The sequence below is a fragment of the Pseudophryne corroboree genome, chromosome 12 (assembly GCF_028390025.1).
Source record: "Pseudophryne corroboree isolate aPseCor3 chromosome 12, aPseCor3.hap2, whole genome shotgun sequence".
Classification (NCBI taxonomy): domain Eukaryota; kingdom Metazoa; phylum Chordata; class Amphibia; order Anura; family Myobatrachidae; genus Pseudophryne; species Pseudophryne corroboree.
In genome coordinates, this window is record NC_086455.1 from 116,237,995 (window position 1) to 116,265,861 (window position 27,867).

The 27,867-nt window shown below is 46.7% G+C and overlaps 1 protein-coding gene across 5 annotated transcripts in view; it reads right to left on the reverse strand.

Moving 5' to 3' along the window:
- The window catches only part of MAPKBP1 (mitogen-activated protein kinase binding protein 1), a 373,799-nt gene that overhangs the window by 83,485 nt on the left and 262,447 nt on the right, over positions 1-27,867 (reverse strand). For all 5 annotated transcript variants that reach the window (XM_063947904.1, XM_063947905.1, XM_063947901.1 and 2 more), the window contains exon 17: positions 22,908-22,983. In XM_063947904.1, coding sequence (XP_063803974.1) covers positions 22,908-22,983 — 76 coding nt within the window. The remainder of the gene's footprint in view (positions 1-22,907; positions 22,984-27,867) is intronic.

The window sequence follows — 27,867 nt, forward strand, 5'->3', positions numbered from 1 at the left end:
GCGTCTGAACTGATAGTGACAGTTCTGTACCATAAACCTGAGGTACCCTTGGTGAGAAGGGTAAATTTTGACATGAAGGTAAGCATCCTTGATGTCCCGAGACATCATGTAGTCCCCTTCTTCCAGGTTCGCAATCACTGCTCTGAGTGACTCAATCTTGAATTTGAACCTCTGTATGTAAAGGGCCCTACACACTGGCCGATTTTTTGAAAGATATGAACGATCTCGTTCATAAATGAACGAGAACTCGTTTATATCTTTCAGTGTGGAGACTCCTGCGATGAACGATGCGCGGCCCCGCGCTCGTTCATCGCTGGTCTCCCGTCGGCTGTGCATGCAGGCCAATATGGACGATCTCGTCCATATTTGCCTGCACTTCAATGCAGCCGCGTGATGGGGGGAGTGAAGAAACTTCACTCCCCCCGTCACTGCCCCCCCGCCGCCGGGTCGCTCGTCGGCCGTATCCGCCGTCGGGCAACTCGGTGGCGGGTCGGCCAGTGAGTAGGGCCCTTAAGTGTTCAAAGATTTTAGATTTTAGAATCGGTCTCACCGAGCCGTCTGGCTTCGGTACCACAATAGTGTGGAATAATACCCCGTTCCCTGTTGCAGGAGGGGTACCTTGATTATCACCTGCTGGGAATACAGCTTGTGAATGGCTTCCAAAACTGCCTCCCTGTCAGAGGGAGACGTCGGTAAAGTCGACTTTTGGAAACGGCGAGGGGGAGACGTCTCGAATTCCAATATGTACCCCTGAGATATTACCTGAAGGATCCAGGGGTCTACTTGCGAGTGAGCCCACTGCGCACTGAAATTCATTGAGAACGGGCCCCCACCGTGCCTGAGCTTGTAAAGCCCTAGCGTCATACTGAGGGCTTGGCAGAGGCGGGAAAGGGTTTCTGTTCCTGGGAACTGGCTGATCTCTGCAGCCTTTTTCCTCTCCCTCTGTCACGAGCAGAAAAGAGGAACCTTTTGTCCGCTTGCCAACAAAGGACTGCGCCTGATAGTACGGCGTCTTATTTTGAGAGGCGACCTGGGGTACAAACGTGGATTTCTCAGCTGTTGCCGTGGCCACCAGGTCTAAAAGACCGACCCCAAATGTCCCCTTTCAAAGGCAATACTTCCAAATGCCGTTTGGAATCCGCATCACCTGACCATTTTACTGGTAGAATTGGACAACGCACTTATACTTGATGCCAGTCGGCAATTATTCCGCTGTGCATCATGCATATATAGAAATGCATCTTTTAAATGCTCTATAGGCAATAATATACTACCCTTATCTAGGATATCAATATTTCCAATCAGGGAATCCGACCATGCCAACCCAGCACTGCACCTCCAGGCTGAGGCGATAGCTGGTCGCAGTATAACACCAGTATGTGTGTAAATACCTTTTTTGGATACCCTCCTGCTTTCTATCAGCAGGATCCTTAAGGGCGGCCATCTCATGAGAGGGTAGAGCCCTTGTTCTTACAAGCGTGTGAGCGCCTTATCCCCCCTAGGGGGTGTTTCCCAATGCATCCTAACCTCTGGCGGGAAAGGGTATGCAGCCAATACTTTTTAAGAAATTATTAATTGTTATCGGGGGGAAACCCACGCATCATCACACACCTCATTTTATTTCTCAGATTCAGGAAAACTACAGGTAGTTTTTCCCTCACCGAACATAATACCCCTTTTTTGGTGGTACTCGTATTATCAGAAATGTATAAAACATTTTCCATTGTCTCAATCATGTAACGTGTGGCCCTACTGGAAATCACGGTTGTCTCTTCACCGTCGACACAGGAGTCAGTATCCGTGTCGGCGTCTGTATCAGCCATCTGCCTGACGGCCTATGAGACGTCTGGACAGGCACAAGCTGAGTAGCCGGCTGTCTCATGTCAACCACTGTTTTTTTATATAGAGCTGACACTGTCACGTAATTTTCAACAGTACATCCACTCGGGTGTCGACCCCCTAGGGGGTGACATCACTGTTACAGACACTCGGCTCCGTCTCCACATCATTTTTCTCCTCATACATGTCGACACAAACGTACCGATACACAGCACACACACAGGGAATGCTCTGATAGAGGACAGGACCCACTTAGCCCCTTGGGGAGACAGAGGGAGAGTTTGCCAGCACACACCAGAGCGCTATATATGTATAGGGACAACCTTACAATAAGTGTCTATCCCTTATAGCTGCTTATATCTGTTATTTTGCCAAATAAGTGCCCCCCTCTCTTTTTTACCCTGTTTCTGTAGTTGCAGGATGCAGGGGAGATTCTGGGAGCCTTCCTACCAGCGGAGCTGTGTGGGAAAAATGGCGCTGTGTGCCGAGGAGATAGGCCCCGCCCCCTTCACGGCGGGCTCTTCTCCCGCTTTTCTCTGGAAAACTGGCAGGGGTTAAATACATCCATATAGCCCAGGAGCTATATGTGATGTATTTTTTGCCAAATAAGGTAAATTCATTGCTTCCCAGGGCGCCCCCCCCAGCGTCCTGCACCCTCAGTGACCGAAGTGTGAAGTGTGCTGAGAGCAATGGCGCACAGCTGCAGTGCTGTGCGCTACCTTATGAAGACAGGAAAGTCTTCTTCCGCCGATTTATGGACCTCTTCTTGCTTCAGCATCTGTAAGGGGGCCGGCGGCGCGGCTCCGGGACCCATCCATGGGTGGGCCTGTGATCGTCCCTCTGGAGCTAATGTCCAGTAGCCTAAGAAGCCCAATCCACTCTGCACGCAGGTGAGTTCGCTTCTTCTCCCCTTAGTCCCTCGATGCAGTGAGCCTGTTGCCAGCAGGTCTCACTGAAAATAAAAAACCTATTTAAACTTTTACTCTAAGCAGCTCAGGAGAGCCACCTAGATTGCACCCTTCTCGTTCGGGCACAAAATCTTAACTGAGGCTTGGAGGAGGGTCATAGGGGGAGGAGCCAGTGCACACCAGCTAGTCCTAAAGCTTTTACTTTGTGCCCAGTCTCCTGCGGAGCCGCTATCCCCCATGGTCCTTTCGGAGTCCCCAGCATCCACTAGGACGTTAGAGAAATATAAATTGATTTCCCCCACTCACTGCACCAATTATGTGCCCCCCTCTCTTTTTTCAGTCCTCTGAGCTCTTCAGCAGGGGAGAGTCCGGGGAGCCAGCGTTCTCTGCAGCTTCTGTGGAGAAAATGGCGCTGACTAGTGCCGAGGGATCAAGCTCCGCCCCCTCCAGCGGCGGACTTCGGTCCCGTTCTGTATCTGAAAATAATGGCGGGGAATCGTTTATTTACTGCCTCAGCAGCCTAATAACATCCTTTTGTGCCAAAAAGAGGTTTACTGCTGCCCAGGGCGCCCCCCTTGCGCCCTGCCCCCATCAGTGCCATGTGTGTGTGTGTTATGTGGGAGCAATGGCGCGCAGCTTACTGCTGCACGCTTACCTCAGGAAGATCTGAAGTCTTCTGCCGCCTGACGTCTTCTTTCTTTTCTAATACTCACTCTGCTTCTTTTTTCTGGCATCTGTGAGGAGGACGGCGGCGCGGCTCCGGGACGAACCCCAGGGTGAGACCTGTGTTCCGACTCCCTCTGGAGCTAATAGTGTCCAGTAGCCTAAGAAGCAGAGCCCTTAAACTCTTAAGAAGTGGGTCTGCTTCTCTCCCCTCAGTCCCACGATGCAGGGAGTCTGTTGCCAGCAGAGCTCTCTGAAAATAAAAAACCTAACAAAATTCTTTTCACAGAAAACTCAGGAGAGCTCCCCTGTAATGCACCCAATCTCCTCTGGGCACAAGATCCAACTGAGGTCTGGAGGAGGGGCATAGAGGGAGGAGCCAGTGCACACCATACTAGAAAGTTCTTTTAGGTGCCCATGTCTCCTGCGGAGCCCGTCTATACCCCATGGTCCTTACGGAGTCCCCAGCATCCTCTAGGACGTAAGAGAAAGGATCCTTGATCAACAGGTCATAAAGATACGGAGTAACTATTCGGTCACAGCTCTTCAAACGACAACCACCATGACTTTTAACAAAAAGGAATGCCATGGAACCGAAAGCGACAACACTAAACTAGAAACCTGAGAAGGCACAAATGTGCTACCAAAATGGAACACTTAATGAGTCGTTTAGGTTTATATAGAGACTAAGAACCTTAGACAGGAAATACAATCTTGCTTCTGAACGAGAAAAAGGCTGGAATAAAAACCCAAACCAAGTTTGTGGTACAGGAATAACTTCAACTTAAGAAAGTAAACATTGAATCGCTTGTTTTAATGCCAGTTATATAGTTAGTTTACAGCAAGACCTAGGATGTTTTTGTAGGGAGCACTGAAAGTGTCAATATGTAACCTCAATACAAACTTCCTCTCACACAGGTCTCCATGGTGGAAGTGGAGATGAACCTGGTCTAGAAACAGTTGCTGAAACAAAGTAACTTCTCTCCCTCTGAGAAATAATATTTTTTAATTCACTGCCAAAAAGTAAGGATGCCTAGCACACATCCATTTTCTAATCCCAGAATTACTGGAACCTTGTATCGTGATTAAAAGAAAAAGTGGCTAGTAAAAAGTGTGCGTTTTGTTATGTATGTAATAAAACAAAAAACAAGACCTACCAGAGCCTAGAGCGTTGCCGTTTTAAAAAGGTACCCTTGTATTTTCTGCGTATCAAATTACCTTTTGTAAGGGGCTGCATTGTGTTTTCGTAGACGATAGGTGGTCAGCAGTGCTAGCAGCAGCATATCCTCCAACACAACCCACTCCATTAGGTACAAAATGCTCTGTTCCTGGATTTCCTTGCTAGTGGCAGTTGTAAAGGTGGGGCTGCAGCACAATCCAAAATTCAAATAGGGGAGCCACACCAACTGCCAATACGTTCCGGCAGGCAATGTTTGGCAGTTTGTGGTGGCAGTTGGTGTGGCTCACCTATCTGAGTTTTGGACTATACTGCAGCCCCACCTCTGGACACGCCACTGGAAAGGAAGTCCAGGAACAGAGCATTTTGTACCTAATGGAATGGGTCATGTCGAAGGGTATCCAGCAGTATTACACAGTTAGAATGCAAAAGAGCCTGGTTTCCATAACAACTTGCCTCACACTTCACATTCTGTCACCGCCTCGGCTGAAATATCAGACAGTGAGTTGTCACTCAGCTGAAGGGTCAGAGAGACACAATCACCCACTAGTGAATGACTAACTCAAACTCCGTTGGACCTACAGAGTCCCATAATACAGAGTGTTTATGAGGTCTATAATCCCAGGTATTGGGCAGGATCCTGGTACTGAAATCCCTAATTACCAGTAATGAAAATGGGATCCAGAGACCTCTTCAATTCGAAGGCAGCATGGCTTTAGCTAAAGTTCAAATTGCTCCAATGGAAGAGGCAGAAATGTAAGCAGATATCAGACTTGCATCCACTGTAGCAACTGGAATTTGTTATAAACTGATATCAGCAATTTATTTTGATTAGAACTCTACAGACCATGTCAGACTGTAGCCTAAAAAGGTCTAAGAAGCTCTTGCCTGATGAAAATCTGTGAGGCTGTCAATCCGTCTGTCAACAAGTCATTCACCTGGACAGAAAATATATATTTTTTCTTTATTTCTTTAAATTAAGGAAACCGCATAAAAAGCTGAATCATCAATGGGTACAACTTTGGTTTAGGAAGAACTGTGCATCTTACACTCAATTTCCAGTCGCTCAGAGGAATCCTCCTCAATAAAGTAGCATTTCACTTAATTTGATTATTCCACAACTTGCTCCTAACTCTTGAAGGATATAAAAAAAAAATCAGACTCAAAGACTTCCCAATCTTTAACAGCAGAGCTGGTTCACTTGACTAGTCTCACAAAAGCTCCCAAATATTTTTCTAAGGAAGACATATTTGATTAAAGATTGAACTAAAGCTCTAAATGTTAAATAATTAATGCTCCTTAGGCAGCACTAGAAAAAAAAAAAAAAAAGAAAAAAAAAATACACCTTGCTCCTGGAGGCACTTAAAACAAAAAAAATAAATGGGATTTTAATACCTAACGGTAAATCCTTTCTCCTAGCCTGTAGAGGATGCTGGGGACTCCAAAAGGACCATGGGGTATAGACGGGATCCGCAGGAGACATGGGCACACAAAGACTTTGACTGGGTGTGAACTGGCTCCTCCCTCTATGCCCCTACTCCAGACCTCCGTTATAGGAACTGTGCCTAGGGAGACTGACATTTCGAGGAAAAGGATTTTTGTTAAACCAAGGGAGAGATACATACCAGCTCACACCACACCGTACACCTGGAATACCAAGAAAACCAGATAACAGTATGAACGAAAAAAACAGCAACAAGCTGAACATAACCGATACACAACCTGCGTGCAACCGAAACCAGCAACTAACAATACAACTGCAAGTAACAGTACGCACTGGGATGGGCGCCCAGCATCCTCTACGGACTAGGAGAAAAGGATTTACAAGTAGGTATTAAAATCCTATTTTCTCTTACGTCCTAGAGGATTGCTGGGGACTCCAAAAGGACCATGGGGTCTATACCAAAGCTCCAGACCGGGCGGGAGAGTGCGGACGACTCTGCAGCACCGATTGAGCAAACACGAGGTCCTCATCAGCCAGGGTATCAAACTTGTAGAATTTAGCAAAAGTGTTTGAACCCGAACACGTAGCTGCTCGGCAAAGCTGAAGTGCCGAGACCCCTCGGGCAGCTGCCCAAGATGAGCCCACCTTCCTGGTAGAATGGGCCTTCACCGACTTCGGCAACGGCAATCCAGCCGTAGAATGGGCGTGGAAGCATACAGGACAAAGAGAGCCTCCGTTTTCCTAACAAGAGCCGTTCTGGAGACATAAATCTTCAACGCTCTTACAACATCGAGAGATTTTAGCACCGCCGCGGCATCCGTAGCCACAGGCACCACAATAGGTTGATCTATGTGAAACGAAGAAACCACCTTCGGCAGAAATTGTTGACAGGTCCTCAATTCCGCTCTATCCACATGGAAAATCAAATATGGGCTCTTGTGAGACAAAGCCACCAATTCAGACACCCGTCTGGCGGACGCCAAGGACAAAAGCATGACCACTTTCCAAGTGAGAACTTTCAACTCAACCTTTTGCAAAGGTTCAAACCAGTGAGACATAAGAAATTGGAACACCACGTCAAGATCCCACGGTGCCACGGGTGGCACAAATGGAGGATGGATATGCAGCACTCCCTTCACGAAAGTCTGAACTTCAGGAAGGGCGGCCAATTCTTTTTGAAAGAAAATAGATAAAGCCGAAATCTGCACTTTGATGGAACCTAATTTTAGGCCTGCATCCACACCTGCCTGCAAAAAAATGGAGGAAACGACCCAGTTGAAACTCCTCCGCAGGAGCTTTCCTGGCTTCACACCACAACACATTTTCTCCAAATACGGTGATAAGGCTAGAAAATAAGAATTTACTTACCGATAATTCTATTTCTCGTAGTCCGTAGTGGATGCTGGGGACTCCGTCAGGACCATGGGGTTTAGCGGCTCCGCAGGAGACAGGGCACAATAATAAAAGCTTTAGGATCAGGTGGTGTGCACTGGCTCCTCCCCCTATGACCCTCCTCCAAGCCTCAGTTAGGATACTGTGCCCGGACGAGCGTGCATAATAAGGAAGGATATTGAATCCCGGGTAAGACTCATACCAGCCACACCAATCACACCGTACAACCTGTGATCTGAACCCAGTTAACAGTATGATAACAACGAAGGAGCCTCTGAAAAGATGGCTCACAACAAGAATAACCCGATTTTTGTAACAATAACTATGTACAAGTATTGCAGACAATCCGCACTTGGGATGGGCGCCCAGCATCCACTACGGACTACGAGAAATAGAATTATCGGTAAGTAAATTCTTATTTTCTCTAACGTCCTAAGTGGATGCTGGGGACTCCGTCAGGACCATGGGGATTATACCAAAGCTCCCAAACGGGCGGGAGAGTGCGGATGACTCTGCAGCACCGAATGAGAGAACTCCAGGTCCTCCTCAGTCAGGGTGTGCCCCTGACCAAGTAGCAGCTCGGCAAAGTTGTAAAGCCGAGACCCCTTCCTTGTGGAATGGGCTTTTACTGATTTTGGCTGTGGCAAGCCTGCCACAGAATGTGCAAGCTGAATTGTACTACAAATCCAGCGAGCAATCGTCTGCTTAGAAGCAGGAACACCCATCTTGTTGGGTGCATACAGGCTAAACAGCGATTCAGATTTTCTGACTCCAGTCGTCCTGGAAACATATTTTCAGGGCCCTGACAACGTCAAGTAACTTGGAGTCCTCCAAGTCCCTAGTAGCCGCAGGTACCACAATAGGTTGGTTCATGTGAAAAACAGAAAACACCTTAAGGAGAAATTGAGGACGAGTCCTCAATTCTGCCCTGTCAGAATGAAAAATTAAGTAAGGGCTTTTATATGATAAAGCCGCCCATTCTGACACACGCCTGGCTGAAGCCAGGGCTAATAGAATCTTCACCTTCCATGTGAAGTATTTTAATTCCACAGTGGTGAGTGGATCAAACCAATGTGACTTTAGGAAACTCAAAACAACATTGAGATCCCAAGGTGCCACTGGGGGCACAAAAGGAGGCTGTATATGCAGTACCCCTTTTACAAACGTCTGAACTTCAGGCACTGAAGCCAGTTCTTTCTGGAAGAAATTCGACAGGGTCGAAATTTGAACCTTAATGGACCCTAATTTTAGGCCCATAGACAGTCCTGTTTTCAGGAAATGTAGGAACGACCCAGTTGGAATTCCTCTGTAGGGACCTTCTTGGCCTCACACCACGCAACATATTTTCGCCAAATGCGGTGAAAATGTTTTGCGGTTACATCCTTCCTGGCTTCGACCAGGGTAGGGATGACTTCATCTGGAATGCCCTTTCAGGATCCGGCGTTCAACTGCCATGCCGTCAAACGCAGCCGCGGTAAGTCTTGGAACAGACAAGGCCCCTGCTGGAGCAGGTCCTTTCTTAAAGGTAGAGGCCACGGTTCTTCCGTGAGCATCTCTTGAAGTTCCGGGTACCAAGTCCTTCTTGACCCATCCGGAACCACGAGTATCGTTCTTACTCATCTCCTTCTTATGATTCTCAGTACTTTTGGTATGAGATGCATAGGAGGGAACACATACCCTGACTGGTACACCCACAGTGTTACCAGAGCGTCCACCGCTATTGCCTGAGGGTCCCTTGACCTGGCGCAATATTTGTCTAGTTTTTTGTTCAGGCGGGACGCCAACATGTCCACCTTTGGTTTTTCCCAACGGTTTACAATCATGTGGAAGACTTCCCGCTGAAGTCCCCACTCTCCCGGGTGGAGGTTATGCCTGCTGAGGAAGTCTGCTTCCCAGTTTTCCACTCCCGGAATTAACACTGCTGAGAGTGTTATCACATGATTTTTCGCCCAGCGAAGAATCCTTGCAGTTTCTGCCATTTCCCTCCTGCTTCATGTGCCGCCCTGTCTGTTTACGTGGGCGACTGCCGTGATGTTGTCCCACTGGATCAATACCGGCTGACCTTGAAGCAGAGGTCTTGCTAAGCTTAGAGCCTTGTAAATTGCCCTTAGCTCCAGTATATTTATGTGGAGAGAAGTCTCCAGACTTGATCACACTCCCTGGAAATTTTTTTCCTTGTGTGACTGCTCCCCAGCCACTCAGGCTGGCATCCGTGGTCACCAGGACCCAGTCCTGAATGTCGAATCTGCGGCCCTTTCATAGATGAGCACTCTGCAGCCACCGCAGAAGAAAACACCCTTGTCCTTGGAGACAGGGTTATCCGCTGATGCATCTGAAGATGCGATCCGGACCATTTTCCCAGCAGATTCCACTGAAAGGTTCTTGCGTGAAATCTACCGAATGAGATCGCTTTGTAAGAAACCACCATTTTTCACAGGACCCTTGTGCAATGATGCACTGATACTTTTCCTGGTTTTAGGAGGTTCCTGACTAGCTCGGATAACTCCCTGGCCTTCTTCTCCGGGAGAAAACATCCTTTTCTGGACTGTGTCCAGAATCATTCCTAGGAACATTAGACGTGTCGTCGGAAAAAGCTGCGATTTTGGAATATTTAGAATCCACTCGTGCTGTCGTAGAACTACTTGAGATAGTGCTACTCCGACCGCCAACTGTTCTCTGGACCTTGCCCTTATCAGGAAAGCGTCCATCTTTCTTTTAGGAAGAATCATCATTTCGGCCATTACCATGGTAAAGACCCTGGGTGCCGTGGACAATCCAAACGGCAGCGTCTGAACTGATAGTGACAGTTCTGTACCACGAACCTGAGATACCCTTGGTGAGAAGGGCAAAATTTGGACATGTAGGTAAGCGTCCCTGATATCCAGTGACACCATATCGTCCTGGTTCGCTATCACTGCTCTGAGTGACTCCATCTTGATTTGAACCCTTGTATGTAATTGTTCAAATCTTTTAGATCTCACCGAGCCGTTTGGCTTCAGTACCACAATATAGTGTGGAATAATACCCCTTCCCTTGTTGTAGGAGGGGTACTTTGATTATCACCTGCTGGGAATACAGCCTGTGAATTTTTTTCCCAATACTGCCTCCCTGTCGGAGGGAGACGTTGGTAAAGCAGACTTCAGGAACTTGTGAGGGGAAGATGTCTCGAATTTCCAATGTACACCTGGGATACTACGTGTAGGATCCAGGAGTCCACTTGCGAGTGAGCCCACTGCGTGCTGAAACTCTTGAGATGACCCCCCACCGCACCTGAGTCCGCTTGTATGGCCCCAGCGTCATGCTGCGGACTTGGCAGAAGCTGTGGAGGACTTCTATTCCTGGGAATGGGCTGCCTGCTGCAGTCTTCTTCCCTTTCCTCTAACCCTGGGCAGATATGACTGGCCTTTTGCCCGCCTGCCTTTATGGGTACGAAAGGACTGAGACTGAAAAGACTGTGTCCTTTTTTGCTGAGATGTGACTTGGGGTAACAAAAGTGGATTTTCCAGCTGTTGCCATGGCCACCAGGTCCGATGGACCGCCCCTTTATACGGCAATACTTCCATGTGCCGTCTGGAATCTGCATCACCTGACCACTGTCATGTCTATAAACATCGTCTGGCAGATATGGACATCACATCTACTCTTGATGCCAGAATGCGCATCTCGCATATATAGAAATGCATACTTAAAATGCTCTATAGTCAATAAAATATTGTTCCTGTCAAGGGTATCAATATTTTCAGTCAGGAAATCCGACCAAGCCCCCCCAGCGCTGCACATCCAGGCTGAGGCAATTGCTGGTCGTAGTATAACACCAGTATGTGTGTATATACTTTTTAGGATATTTTTCAGCTTCCTATCAGCTGGCTCTTTGAGGGCGGCCGTATCTGGAGACGGTAACGCCACTTGTTTTTATAAGCGTGTGAGCGCCTTATCCACTCTAAGGTGTGTTTTCCAACTCGCCCTCACTTCTGGCGGGAAAGGGTATACCTCCTATAATTTTCTATCGGAGGAAACCCACGTATCATCACACACTTTAATTTATCTGATTCAGGAAAAACTACAAGTAGATTATTCCCACCCTACATAATACCCTTATTTGTGGTACTTGTAGTATCAGAAATATGTAACACCTCCTTCATTGCCCTTAACATGTAACGTGTGGCCCTAAAGGAAAATACGTTTGTTTCTTCACCGTCGACACTGAAGTCAGTGTCCGTGTCTGTGTCGACCAACTGAGGTAAATGGGCGTTTTTACAAGCCCCTGACGGTGTCTGAGACGCCTGGACAGGTACTAATTTGTTTGCCGGCCGTCTCATGTCGTCAACCGACCTTGCATCGTGTTGACATTATCACGTAATTCCTAAATAAGCCATCCATTCCGGTGTCGACTCCCTAGAGAGTGACATCACCAATACAGGCAATTTGCTCCGCCTCCTCACCAACATCGTCCTCCTACATGTCGACACACACGTACCGACACACAGCACACACACAGGGAATGCTCTGATAGAGGACAGGACCCCACTAGCCCTTTGGGGAGACAGAGGGAGAGTTTGCCAGCACACACCAAAAACGCTATAATTATACAGGGACAACCCCTTATACAAGTGTTTTCCCTTATAGCATTTTCACATATGTAATCATATCGCCAAATAAGTGCCCCCCCTCTCTGTTTTAACCCTGTTTCTGTAGTGCAGTGCAGGGGAGAGCCTGGGAGCCTTCCTCACAGCAGAGCTGAGCAGGAAAATGGCGCCGTGTGCTGAGGAGAATAGGCCCCGCCCCATAAAACGGCGGGCTCTTCTCCCGGAGTTTGTGAGATCTGGCAGGGGTTAAATACATCCATATAGCCTCAAGGGCTATATGTGATGTATTTTAGCCATAAAAAAGGTATAATACATTGCTGCCCAGGGCGCCCCCCCCCAGCGCCCTGCACCCTCAGTGACCGCTGGTATGAAGTGTGCTGACAACAATGGCGCACAGCTGCAGTGCTGTGCGCTACCTTATGAAGACTGAAAGTCTTCTGCCGCCTGTTTCTGGACCTCTGGACCTCTTCAACTTCGGCATCTGCAAGGGGGGTCGGCGGCACGGCTCCGGGACGAACCCCAGGGTGAGACCTGTGTTCCGACTCCCTCTGGAGCTAATGGTGTCCAGTAGCCTAAGAAGCAAATCCATCCTGCACGCAGGTGAGTTTACTTCTCTCCCCTAAGTCCCTCGTAGCAGTGAGCCTGTTGCCAGCAGGACTCACTGAAAATAAAAAACCTAACTTAAACTTTTATTCTAAGCAGCTCAGGAGAGCCACCTAGATTGCACCCTTCTCGGCCGGGCACAAAAATCTAACTGAGGCTTGGAGGAGGGTCATAGGGGGAGGAGCCAGTGCACACCACCTGATCCTAAAGCTTTTATTATTGTGCCCTGTCTCCTGCGGAGCCGCTAAACCCCATGGTCCTGACGGAGTCCCCAGCATCCACTTAGGACGTTAGAGAAAGGAGGTCACGGCGAAGCATTAAGGAGAATGGGGATGACTTCCCCGGGAATACCCTTTCGAGCTAGGATTTGGTGTTCAACCTCCACGCCGTCAAACGCAGCCGCTGTAAGTCCTGAAATACGCATGCCCCCTGCAGTAACAGGTCCTCTCTGAGAGGAAGCAGCCAAGGATCTTCTATGAGCAATTCCTGAAGATCCGGATACCAGGCCCTCCGTGGCCAATCTGGATTGACGAGTACTGCCGGAACTCTTGTTCGTCTTATTCCGAAAGTGTTGAGGATCATGAGAGGAAGTGGAGGGAACACATATACCGACTGAAACACCCACGGAGTTACCAGTGCGTCCACTGCACTGGCTTGGGGGTCCCTTGACCTGGAACAGTACCTCGGAAGCTTCTTGTTGAGGCGAGACGCCATCATGTCTATTTGAGGAATTCCTCAACGCCTTGTCACTTCTGCAAATACCTCTTGATGAAGAACCCACTCTCCTGGATGGAGATCGTGTCTGCTGAGGAAGTCTGCTTCCCAGTTGTTCACGCCCGGAAGGAAGACTGCTGACAGATCACTCACGTGCTTTTCCGCCCAGCGGAGAACTCTTGTGGCCTCCGCCATCGGCGCTCTGCTCCTTGTTCTGCCCTGACGGTTTACGTACGCTACCGCTGTTACGTTGTCCGACTGAATCAGGACAGGTAGACCTCGAAGTAGGTGTTCCGCTTGCAGAAGGCCGTTGTAAATGGCTCTTAACTCCAGAACGTTTATGTGGAGACAAGTTTCCTGGCTTGACCATTTTCCCTGGAAACTTCTTCCTAACGTGACTGCTCCCCAGCCTCGGAGACTTGCATCCGTGGTCAGCAGGACCCAATCCTAGATTCTGAACCTGCGTCCCTCTAGAAGGTGAGAACTTTGCAGCCACCACAGGAGAGAAATTCTGGTCCTGGAAGATAGACTTAATGTCCGGTGCATGTGCAGGTGAGACCTGGACCATTTGTCCAGCAGGTCCCACTGAAACACCCTTGCATGAAACCTGCCAAACGGAATGGCTTCGTAAGCCGCAACCAACTTCCCTAGCACTCGAGTGCATTGATGAATCGACACTCTTGCCGGTTTCAGAATCTCCTTGACCATGCATTGGATTTCCAGAGCTTTTTCCGCTGGAAGAAACACTCTTTGCAGTTCCATGTCCAGGATCATGCCCAAGAAAGGCAGCAGAGTTGTCGGAATCAACTGAGATTTTGGCAAATTTAGAATCCAACCATGATGTTGCAGAACAGTCAGGGAGAGTTACAGATTTCTTAGCAACTGCTCCTTCGATCTCGCCTTTATCAGGAGATCGTCCAAGTATGGGATAATTGTGACACCTTGCTTGCATAGGAGCACCATCATTTCCGCCATCACTTTGGTGAAGACCCTCGGGGCCGTGGAAAGCCCAAACGGCAACGTCTGAAATGGTAATGATAATCCTGCACCGCAAATCTCAGGAAAGCCTGATGTGGAGGATATATCGGGATGTGTAAGAAGGCATCTTTTATGTCGACTGACGCCATAAAATCCCCCCCTTCTAGACTGGAGACACTGCCCGAAGAGATTCCATTTTGAACTTGAAAGTTTTCAAATACAGATTGAGGGATTTTAGGTTCAGGGTCGGTCTGACAGAGCCATCTGGCTTTGGTACGACAAAGAGGCTCGAATAAAACCCTTCTCCCCGTTGGGATGGGGGTACCGGGACAATGATACACTGTTGACACAGCTTTTGTATTGCCGCACTCACTACTTCCCTTTCTGGGATAGAAACTGGCAAGGCTGATTTGAAAAATCGGTGGGGGGCAGCTCCTGAAACTCCAGTTTGTATCCTTGGGACACTATGTCTAACACCCAAGGATCTAAGCCCGAGTGAACCCAGACCTGACTGAAGAGTCTGAGACGCGCCCCCACCGGCCCAGACTCCCGTAACGGAGCCCCATCGTCATGCGGTGGACTTGGCAGAGGCCGGTGAGGACTTTTGGTCCTGAGAGGCTGACGCAGCAGGCGCCCTTTTTCCCCTTCCTCTACCTTTTGAAGCAAGGAAGGACGAGCCTCTTCCTTTTTTGTATCTATTAGACCGAAAGGACTGCATCTGATAATGGGGTGCCTCTTTCTATTGTGCTGGAACATAAGGAAGAAAAGATGACTTACCCGCTGTAGCGGTAGACACCAGGTCAGCGAGGCAGTTACCAAACAAGACACTACCTTTATAAGGGAGAGCTTCCATAGCTTTCTTGGAGTCGGCATTAGCATTGCATTGATGAATCCACAGCGCTCTCCTGGTCGAGACTGCCATGGCATTGGCTCTTGATCCCAAGAGGCCAATATCCCTCGCCGCATCCTTTAGGTAAGCTGCAGCGTCCCTGATATAACCGAGAGTCAAAAGAATGTTATCCCTATCCAGGGTATCCATGTCAGATGCCAAATTATCAACCCACTTAGCAATAGCACTACTCACCCAAGCCGACGCCACGGCAGGTCTGAGGAGTGCACCCGTAGTGACATAAATAGCTTTTAATGTCGTTTCCTGCTTACGATCCGCAGGATCCTTGAGGGCAGCAGTGTCGGGAGACGGAAGCGCCACCTTCTTGGACAGCCGGGACAGGGCCTTGTCCACATTGGGAGATGACTCCCACTTTTCCCTGTCGTCCGAGGGGAAAGGATATGCCATAAAAATTCTCTTGGGAACCTGCCACCTTTTGTCAGGCGATTCCCAAGCTTTTTCATAAAGAGCGTTCAGTTCATGAGAGGGGGGAAACTTCACCTCAGGCTTTTTCCCTTTATATAAACAAACCCTTGTATCTGGAACAGCAGGCACTTCAGAAATATGTAAAACATCTTTAATTGCCAAAATCATGTACTGAATACTCTTCACCACTCTTGGATGTAAACTGGCCTCACTAAAGTCGACACTGGAATCAGAGTCCGTGTCGGTATCAGAATCCGCCATCTGGGTAAATTAACGCTTTTGTGAACCTGAGGGTGCCTGTACCTGGGATAAGGCTTCCTCCATGGATTTTCTCCACATTTGTGTCTGAGAATCAGATTTATCCAGCCTCTTAGACAATAATGCCACATTTGCATTCAATGTACTTAACATGGCCACCAAATCAGCAGTCGGCGGTGCCGACAGAGTCACTCCCAAATCTTTCTCTGCGCCCCCAGTAACCTCCTCCGGGGAGGAGCACTCAGCCTCAGACATGTCGACACACCGTACCGACATACACACACTCACACTGGCAAAAGGGGATAGACCCACAGAGAAGCCTGTTAGAGAGAACACAGAGGGAGTATACCAGCTCACACCACGGTGTCCATATACTACAAAAAAAATAATATATGATCACTGCGCTGTTTAATAGCACCAAATAACTGTGCCCCCCCCCCCCCCCCCCCCCCGCACCCCCCCTTTTGGCTCCATTTACTTGCTAAGGAGAGCGGAGGTCCGGCCTAGTGTCTCTGCAATGTCTGTGAAGAGAGAAAAATGGCGCTGGTAAGCTGTGAGGGCTAAGCCACGCCCCCTCCCTGGGCACTGTAGTCCCGCTCAATTTTGAATATTTAGACTGGCGGGGGTCTTATATTTAGTGCCTAGGCACTTATATATGGTCTTTTGCCAGTGTTATCAGCTCCAGTATCTTGCTGCCCAGGGCGCCCCCCCTGCGCGTGCCGTTGGTGTATGTGTGGGAGCATGGCGCGCAGCGCGACCGCTGCGCTGTACCTCCGTTACTGAAGTCTTCTGCCATCACTGAAGTCTTCTTGCTTCTGTATACTCACCCGGCTTCTTTCTTCCGGCTTCGGTGAGGGGATTGACGGCACGGCTCCGGGAACAAGCAGCTAGGCGCACCAAGTCATCGAACCCTCTGGAGCTAATGGTGTCCAGTAGCCTAAGAAGCAGAGCCTTTAACTTAGAATAAGTAGGTCTGCTTCTCTCCCCTCACTCCCACGAAGCAGGGAGCCTGTAGCCAGCAGGTCTCCCTGAAAATAAAAAACCTAACAAAGTCTTTTCAGAGAAACTCAGGAGAGCTCCCCTAGTTTGTGTCCAGTCTCTCTGGGCACAGAATCTAACTGAGGTCTGGAGGAGGGGCATAGAGGGAGGAGCCAGTTCACACCCAGTCAAAGTCTTTTAGTGTGCCCATGTCTCCTGCGGATCCAGTCTATACCCAATCGTCCTATTGGAGTCCCCAGCATCCTCTAGGACGTAAGAGAAAAAAACAAAAAAATGAAGGCTTCCAGCTAGAAGGATGTGTAGGGGGATGAGCGCCAACTTCATTCAATTTTTTTCTCTTAAAAAGTGTCCAAGCTTCACCATGCACCTTCATAACAATTGATTTTTCTTAGACATCCTTTAGGGGACACTGGAACAAAGGACTTCGGTATTCAGATTCTCTGGCAGTTATGAATAATCCATCACGTACTAGCACAGCCTTCACTCTTCATGGCATATAGACAAGAGCTTACCTTTACCAAAAGGTACATATTCTGCCAATTCAAGCCTACTCTTAAACATATCAGCCAGCAATTGGAAAAGATCAATGACTTTTACACCTTTTTCCGGCCTGAGGATCAATCGGTCAAAGTCCAACATTTTCCACAACCACTGAGGATTGCATCTTGCTGGAGTAGCTAAGTCACTTATGGTGGACTCCTCTGTTTATATGTCCTAAATTCCTGTTTCTCGATCATATGCACTCATCTACACTCCTAATTAGTTCTTCCTTAAGGTTACTAGGTACCTCTTGTCTAGTGGTGATGGGGAATGGAGGTCGCAAATAAAAGTGACGCCACTTTGTAGGTCTATTGCCTCTGATGGTCTAAGCAACAGGTTCTCAAACTCGGTCCTCAGGACCCCACACAGTGCATGTTTTGCAGGTCTCCTCACAGAATCCCAAGTGAAATAATTAGTTCCATCTGTGGACTTTTTAAAATAAGTCATTGAGTAATTAATAAACCTGTGTACCTGCAAAACATGCACTGTGTGGGGTCCTGAGGACCGAGTTTGAGAACCTGTGGTCTAAGCTATAATTACTTCAGCGATGAACACAGCACAAGTGTCACATCTTAAATTCTATATAGAGTATATACCAGTGGCGGATCCAGGGGGGGACGCACTCTTGCCCCCCGTCATTTGTGCCTCCGTCCCCAGTCCCTCCGTCCTTCTACTGCAGCCTGCAGTGCAGCGTGCTAGGTGGGCCCCTCCCCCTTCCCCCTCACCACCCGAGATCCGCCTCCCATGTCCGCGGCACCGAAGGATCAAATGACGCCGCTGACAGAGACAGAAGAAGGCTTTCTCAGCCTTCCCTACAGTGTGTCTCGGCGGCGCCTCCGCGCCGGATGACGTCACAGCAACTGACGTCAAAAAGGTGCCGCGGCCGCCCTGCCTGCCACTACCACACTTGTCCCTATGTCCTGATATGGACTCCGCAGAGTCCGCAACACAGCACAGGACATGGCAGCAGGGCTCTCAAGGCAGCATCTCCATGAAAGTGGTCGGCTTGGTGTCGGCAGCAGCAGCAGGGTGTCTGATATCCTCCAGACTGAGGTGAGATATCAGACCCGTTACCTGCTGGCTGCTGCTGACTGATTCAGTAGTGGAACATACTGAGGAACAACACGTGTGTATATTGTATACACACGTGTATATATATTTATGTGTATACATATATAGATGTGTATGTACGTGCATATATATATATATATATATATATATATATATATATATATATATATATATATATATATATATATATACACACACACACACACACACACACATACATACAAACATACATACATATATACATATATGTGTGTGTTTATGTATATAAAATGTGTGTGTAGTGCCGGCTCCAGTCATGGTAAATATGAGCAGCCACTCTAGAAGGGGGCGCATGGCCATTTCAAATATGGTGCTGACAATCAGCCAATTGCAGCTCGCGGACCGGCCAGCTGCGGTTCCTGATTGGCTTCCAGGCCACGACCTTTGATTGACTCATGAGCCGGCACCATATTTCAAATGGCCACTGGAGACTGGGCTCAGTAAGGGGTAGGAGAGATGCACACTGCACTGTGCCCTCCCTCCCTTCCCTCAGACACAAACAGCAGCAGCTCAGCAGCGGTGAGCACTACTGGGGGCATTATATGTATCTGTAACTGCTGGGGCATTACATGTATCTGGCATTACTGGGGGTATTACATGTATCTAGCATTGCTGGGGGTATTACATTTATCTGGTACTGCTGGGGTATTACGTGTATCTGGCACTGCTGGTGTTATTAGATGTATTTGGCACTGCTGGGGGTATTACGTGTATCTGGCACTGCTAGGGCATTAAATGTATTTGGCACTGCTGGGGGTATTACGTGTATCTGGCACTGCTAGGGCATTACATGTATTTGGCACTGCTGGGGGTATTACGTGTATCTGGCACTGCTAGGGCATTACATATATCTGGCACTGCTGGAAAATTACGTGTATCTAGCACTGCTGGGGTTTTTACGTGTATCTGGCATTGCTGGGGGTATTTCGTGTACCTGGCACTGCTGGGGCATTACGTGTATCTGGCACTGCTGTGGTTATTAGATGTATTTGGCACTGCTGGGGGTATTATGTGTATCTGGCACTTCTGGGGGCATTATTTGTAACTGGCACTAATGGGGGCATTACATGTCAGGAGCATTCCTGGGGGATTTAGTAAAAACTGGAACGTTCTGGTCCCTGCAACATCGGACCGGATTCCACCAGATATTTCAGCCATTGTGGTGGTCAGACTGCGTGGTGGTGTGAAGGGGGGGCATGTGTGTCAGCAGTCACCGGGGAGACAGGGAAAGAGATTACAGCCTTCCTGTATGGTCCTGTCCTTTCAGTTTTTTTTACCACATCCCTGGATCATACAAAAAGGCTGTAATCTCTCTCCCTGTCTCACCGGTGACTTCTGTCACATACAACTCCCGGGACAAGACATCCCTGAATGGGGACACACATTACAATCTCCGAAGTAGCTGAGATTGCTGCATGGATTCGGTGCAGCGTTCCCGGGGCAAAGAAGTATATTCCACTGTCAGCATTTCAGGGTGTCAGGACCACATACAATACACTGCATGTATTGCATGTGGTCCGGACGATGGTGTGGATGCCCTGTCACATTGATCGGGTAATATACTCGTTTGCCATATATATATATAGTAAATCTATGGAGACGGCACTCACAACTGGTATGAAGTAGTATTCAGTGGTCAATAATACAGGTTGAGTATCCCTTATCCAAAATGCTTGGGACCAGAGGTATTTTGGATATCGGATTTTTCCGTATTTTGGAATAATTGCATACCATAATGAGATATCATGGTGATGGGACCTAAATCTAAGCACAGAATGTAGTTATGTTACATATACACCTTATACACACAGCCTGAAGGTAATTTTAGCCAATATTTTTTATAACTTTGCGCATTAAACAAAGTGTATCTACATTCACACAATTAATTTATGTTTCATATACACCTTATACACAAAGCCTAAAGGTCATTTAATACAATATTTTTAATAACTTTGTGTATTAAACAAAGGTTGTGTACATTGAGCCATCAAAAAACAAAGGTTTCACTATTTCACTCTCACTCAAAAAAGTCCGTATTTCGGAATATTCCGTATTTCGGAATATTTGGATATGGGATACTCAACCTGTATAACAGGTAGTGTATGCTTCATATATGTCCTCCATGGTTTTAGCCACACCCCATGGGTCAAACCTCACCCCCATATCAAAAGTAAAACCCCCGCCATGCTGGTCACACCCCCTGAGATGGAGCACAATAGGCCCTTTATAAATTTCAGCTCCAGGCCCATCAGGACCTTAATCTGGCACTGTATATAAGGGGCACTACCAGTACAGTGGACATTGCATAATGAGCGCTACAACTGTGGGCATTGTATCAGAAGCGCCACCTCACATGCACAGAAGCCGCACGCAAATGTACTTGCCCCTTCCATGGTGCCCCCCCTATCATTTTCTTCTGGATCCGCTCCTGGTATATACTCATATTGAGCTGGACACTTCTGGAAATACTCTGTTTCTTGCATACGTTTCAAGGTGGACTACTCTACCTTTCTGTCAGGCTATGCTGATAAGAAATAGGTATTTAGCACCATGGGTGGCAGATGGATAGATTTGCCTATTTGTGTTTTTCAGAACATTGACAAAGGGCTTAAACTTGGGAATTACCACAGTTATATCGACTGTGTACTTGTCACCTAATTTCTGACATTCATTTGATTTTAACATTGACTATTTGATAGGTCTATGACTGGTGTACAATCATCCATACGTTTCATTTGTATTTGTTGCTTCATCCTTTCCTTACCTGTAAACTGACTGGTCTTCACAATTTTGAGTGGCTCAAATTATATAATTACTGCAAACCCTGGTACACTACTGTACATTGTCCGTTTCATAACTGTTCTTAATACATTGGGGTTCGTAAAAAATCTTTGTTTTACTTTGAAAGGGTCAATAAAAAATGAAAAAAAAAAAAAAAGAATTGTGAAGTAACAAATCTGGTATAAGAGTCATGTATTGTAAACAAAAGTTCAAAATTACAAAATTGTGAATCTCTAGTTGTTTTGAAATTACAAGTCCATGCGCAAATAGAATAAATTTAATTTAGGCATGTACTTATACATATCCAGTAAAATAAGAGTGAAAGTCCAGAATCTCACCTTTAAAGGATTCTATTTGTATATTTAAGTTAAAAAACACACAAACCCAGTTTGATCAAAAAGCTAAAACACTGATAACATTCCTTTATAGCAGACACATCATACATTTGTTTAGTTTCGTTTTTACACTATACAAGAATTGTATAAAAAAATAAAATAACCAGATAATAGTCAGGATGGTAATACAGAATAAGAATGGTTTACTGTAAGAAAAGAAACACATTTTTGATCTCAGGAAGATGATAGTAGAGGAAAATCTATGGGTATCCGGTTGATAGATAGACAGTGTCTAGTTAGACAGTCAATAGATAGATACCATATGTTAGACAGACATTAAGTCGACGGGGTCAAAAGGTCAACATAAAAAAGGTAAACAGTACAAAAGGTCGACAGGGTCAAAGGGTCTACATGAAAAAGATACACATTTTTTTAAAATTTCAAATGTTTTTTTGGACTATTTCATACCTTCTCTATCCATGTCGGCATAGGAGTTAATTATAAACCTTGTGGCAAGCGCAGCGAGCCACCGAGTCGCGCAAGGGTATGCCTTTCTACAACTGGGGGTCACAGATGATAAAACTATCCACACAAACCACAAAAATGCAAAAAAAAATGGTGTCTACCTTTTGACCCTGTCGACCTATTGACTGTCGACCCACACACAAATCTATGAGTGTGCTGCACGCACTACACATGAACTGTATGTGCTGTAGACCACAGCAGCTTCTTACCACGTCAATACTGCTGCTGAGAATATTCCCTTAAGATTTGTGACTGCTGACTGTACTTTACTGTCAGCAGTATAAATGCTGAGAACCCAGAAATAAATGAAAGACTGTCCTGGAAAATCCTCTTAACGCCTTATGCTCCGTCAGCAACCACATGGTCTTGGGACAGATAGAACATACAGGCAACTAGGATTTACAGATGTTGGGGATGGTTATAACGCGTTTTCACAGGCAAGAGCCATATACAGGAGAAAGCTCTGTAACGGAAGGTTGAACATAATACACACTGAACTTTACTGTAAGAAAGCCAGACTCGTACAGTAATATATAACTAAATTATATAGGATATTGCTGAGAAGAAAAATCCTGCAAAACCTTTAAGCATATTCCCGCTTCCATACAGGGAATTATATGAGGAATTACAGAAAACCTGCCTACAAGGCTGGGTGTCGGGTTACTGTAGGACAACATGGATAGGGTGTAAATAAACAAGATCACTTGATGGCAGTAGGTCGGTGAACAGAATATACTTACTTTAATAAGTGTCCCGTCTTCGCTCTGTGACCCCTTGTACAGCTTCTTCTGCTTTCCACTGCTGATGTTAAATATCCTGAAGAGCAAACAGGGAGTTACGTAATGATCAAAGCGCAACAGCTCTCAACATCTCCACCAATGCATCAAGAAAATAAAGTACTATTTACACACAAAAACATGGTGGGGAGGGGAGACCAATGGTTAAGAGTCGGTGTGCTTTTAAGGACTGCGGACATTCCCTAAGATCCCTCTAGATCACAGGTTCTCAAACTCGGTCCTCAGGACCCCACACGGTTCATGTTTTGCAGGTCACCTGTAGATTTTTAAAATGTGACAGTTGGTGATACACAGTGCACCTGCTGGGTGAGATGGAAAAGGTGAACCGTGTGGGGTCCTGAGGACCGAGTTTGAGAACCACTGCTGTAGATGACTGTCCAATAACTCGCTAAATTTTAGTATGCTTGTTGATAGGCCAACCTTTGTATACATACAGTTCCCTCCTCACTGAAATAGTTCTATAGAAAAGGTTGTACCATACGAGTTACATTTACATATCAATCCACACCGCAGTGCACATTTATCTGCCACTTCCTCTCATAATAGAAACTACCCCTACTGTATATGGTGCTTTAGTCACACTCCCTTCCATTTACGACAAGATCATCATGTATCAATAACTTTGTTTCCTGTAACTTGCCCAGGTCCACAGATCTTATAGAAAAACCCAACAAAAAAAACCCAAAAACATATACCGCGTCATTGTACAGAGGATCATGTAATGTATATGATGCATAAGGAAGGCTTTCAAAGATCTAATGAAGGAACAGATTGATTCGCCATTAGTTAAGCATTTCTGGTAGATTAACCACTTAACTGACTATTTGTCCCTTCAAAATAGTTCATAAAGTTGTTGTTTTTATTTTTTACTTAAAGTAGTTTAAAAAGTATTTTTTAAAATATTTAAATATTATATTATGCACATCTGCAGAACGGAACTCTTTGTCAAAAACTGGGGGACACAGTGGGGTGGTGTGATCACATGTGATCTGCCCATGCCAGTAAGTGGTTACATATATTGCTACCAATGTAAGGTAACAAATAGTTGATTTAGTACCTCCACTAAGTAGATGTGGTTAATATAGATCAGTAAAGAGGAAAAATTGGTTTGGGTATTTTCATTATATAGTTTAACACCAGAAGGTCATAAATGGACATACCGTATATACTAGAGTATTAGCCGACTTTTTCAGCCCTTTTTTTTTTTTTTGTGCTGAAAAAGCCACTTCGGCTTATACTTGAGTCAGGATTTAGGAGGGACACGGAGGGCACAGCGCGCGGCTCTCCTGTGTCCCTCCTGCATGTCCAGCGGCGTGTGTGTGTTAAAGGAAGTGCACGAACCAGCACTTCCTTTAACACACAAGCCGCTGCCGCTGGAGACGCAGGAGGGACACAGGAGAGCCGTGCGCTGTGCCCTCTGTGTCCCTCCTTCAGAAGACAGCGCGGGAGCGATGGAGGGTAAGTAACCAAACTGGCACTGTGGGGCACATCTGGCACTGTGGGGCATATCTGGCAGCATGAGGGCATATCTGGCACTGTGGGGCATATCTGGCACTGTGGGGCATATCTGGCACTGTGGGGCATATCTGGCACTGTGGGGCATATCTGGCAGCATGAGGGCATATCTGGCACTGTGGGGCATATCTGGCACTGTGGGGCATATCTGGCAGCATGAAGGCATATCTGGCACATCTGGCACTGTGGGGCATATCTGGCAGCATGAGGGCATATCTGGCATTGTGGGGCATATCTGGCAGCATGAGGGCATATTTGGCACTGTGGGGCATATCTGGCAGCATGAGGGTATATCTGGCACTGTGGGGCATATTTGGCAGCATGAGGGCATATCTGGCACTGTGGGGCATATCTGGCAGCATGAAGGCATATCTGGCACTGTGGGGCATATCTGGCAGCATGAGGGCATATCTGGCACTGTGGGGCATATCTGGCAGCATGAGGGCATATCTGGCATTGTGGGGCATATCTGGCAGCATGAGGGCATATTTGGCACTGTGGGGCATATCTGGCAGCATGAGGGCATATCTGGCACTGTGGGGCATATTTGGCAGCATGAGGGCATATCTGGCACTGTGGGGCATATTTGGCAGCATGAGGGCATATCTGGCACTGTGGGGCATATCTGGCAGCATGAGGGCTGTGTATGGCTAGAGCTGCATTTCCCACCCTAGGCTTATACTCGAGTCAATAAGTTTTCCCAGGTTTTTGTGGTAAAATTAGGTGCCTCGGCTTATATTCGGGTCGACTTATACTCGAGTATATACAGTAAATTAAATTAAAGGCATTTCTAAGAAATCTAATTTTATCGTGAGTCTCTATAAAAACAAATAACATCTGTATCTGATCGCTATGTCCTATACTTTTAAACATTTTTTGGTCATTATTTGTGCTATGGCACTGGGATTATTAACATATGATCATAATGGGCAGTTATATTTTATTCACAATATTCTTTTCTTCATAAAAGGATAATATATTATTACTTATGTCCTATAGTGAAAGGGTTTTTGTTGTTTTTAGAGTCAGAGAGCATGTTTTACGGTCTGTGCTTTATTTTTCTTCAATAGGAGCCGTACAAGTTCTCAGTATGAATGCTTGCACAGCCCTTCATAGGTATATTGCACAACGTTTTTCCCCTTGTATTAATCTGTCCCCTCATACTCATTTGAATTCTCACTTTCTGTAAATTAGGTATGCCATATTCTCGTGTACTATGATATACCGACACTCAGGATTCTGGCGCCAAGCATACCGGCACCGGAATTCTGACCACCGGAATGGCGGCAGCGAGTCGAGTGCAAAAGAACCCCTTGCGGGCACGGTTTCCCTCCAGGGGTGTCGGGGACACCCTAAGAGGGAGAATGGTTGTCGGTATCCCGGTGCCGATATGCAGAGCGCCAGGATGCAGACAGCCAGGATATCAAGTGCTTTACCAGTCAAGACATTAGGAGTGGTCCTCTCACCCCTTCCCACAATGCACTTTAATGACAAGGAAAGCAACCGGCTCGGGATGGCATGTCGATTTCCCATCTACACTATCAGTAGTGTTATCTAGGGCCAACCCTGCCACATGTCCTCCCATTCCCCTCCTCATCCCCAGTGCTCGTCCCTAATACCCCCTTTCCAGGATTGTGGGATGCTTTAGCTACATTGCCCAATTTCCATGGCTTAGTTGTTTAACTCTTGAAAACAGATTGTTTTAAATTTGCTTTGCGCCCCCACTTCACCCCCATCTTAATGTCAAGAGAATCAACATTTCCCCTGCCCCGCCCACAAAAACATTGAGACTTTGCCACGGTGACCATGTTTTCCTAAAATAAATCTGTATCCTTCACAATCTACACCATAGGTCTTCAACCTGCGGCTCTCCAGCTGCTGTGGAACTACACATCCCAGCATGCCCTGCCTCAGCTTTAGCATACCTTAATAGCAAAACTGGCAGGGCATGCCGGGATGTGTAGTTTCACAGCAGCTGGAGGGCCACAGGTTGAAGACCCATGATCTACACCATGACCTCCAATCCCGGTCCTTCATGAATATCTTTCATGGATTTGGCAGCAAGGAGAAAAGAGGAATGGGTAGGTTTGCTCATCACCTTACTTTTGAATTAGCCCTCACAAAGACAAGGACAATATATAATTCTGACACAACGGGCCAGGGCCCGCCCCCCACCACGCACACCACACCCACACACCCTGAAGACAGTGATTCGATACAATGAAACGTTGATGTTATTAGCTGATTTGGTGTGATTATGAACGGAATGCGCATATTTGGATTTTTATATGCTGCAAAGCTCTGCTGTGAGGACGTCCATACATCAGAGAACCTTTACTGGTCAGTGTGAGTGCTGGACTTCTAGCATTTATACTATTAAAAGCATTGGCATCAGATAAAAATGTTAAATGTTCCTGATAAAAGCAAAGAACAGTACAATCAGAGTGGCTGATGTGAATCATATGATTAGACCTGTTGTCTCATAATTATCTCTCCCATGATGCACTAGCATATGACATATCATCATACTGGCATTTGTTATTCTCTTGAATTGTGGTCACAAATAACTCATGACGCAGTTCGGGCTGAGCCATTTCTGACATTTTTGACAAAAACACTTGTGAATGTCTATACTATGTCAATTATTTTATTGTCCACAATGAGAATGGGGAAAGTGGGACATCAAACTGGCGATGCCGACATGTTAATAATGCAATTTGATGCATTTTACAGTGTTGGTTTAACAACCTCAGCACATGATGCTTTACCATCATGTCTGAAGTTGTAAAGTTCACAATGTTAACATGCTTTAAAATCGCATTAACATGTCGGCATCCAAAGTGTAACCTCACACTGTCCATGTTCTCATTTCAGGGGGGATCCAATTAGGTGCGAGTAGCGCGTGAGTGGCCCAAGTTACCGTTGCGCCAGCAATAGCAGCTGAACTCGCCCTATTGTAGTGCCGGACTCGATCATTTTTGCTCTAAGCCCTGTGGGGCTGCGAACAAAAATCTGAAAGTCTAGCAGTACGGTAAGTGCGACATACTATACAGCTGCACTTACTCGCAGGTGCAAGCTGCTCGCACCTCATTGGATTCCTCCCTTTGATTGACAGTCACACACCCAACCCAATACGTCTATGCTCCATGAGCACAACATACATAACAAAATCTGAATAGGAAGCTGAACATCCCAAGCACTGGAAATGCATTTATATATAAAAGTGACTTCATTTCATTATATTTTCTCTGACGTCCTAGTGGATGCTGGGGACTCCGTCAGGACCATGGGGATATAGCGGCTCCGCAGGAGACAGGGCACAATAATAAAAGCTTTAGGATCAGGTGGTGTGCACTGGCTCCTCCCCCCATGACCCTCCTCCAAGCCT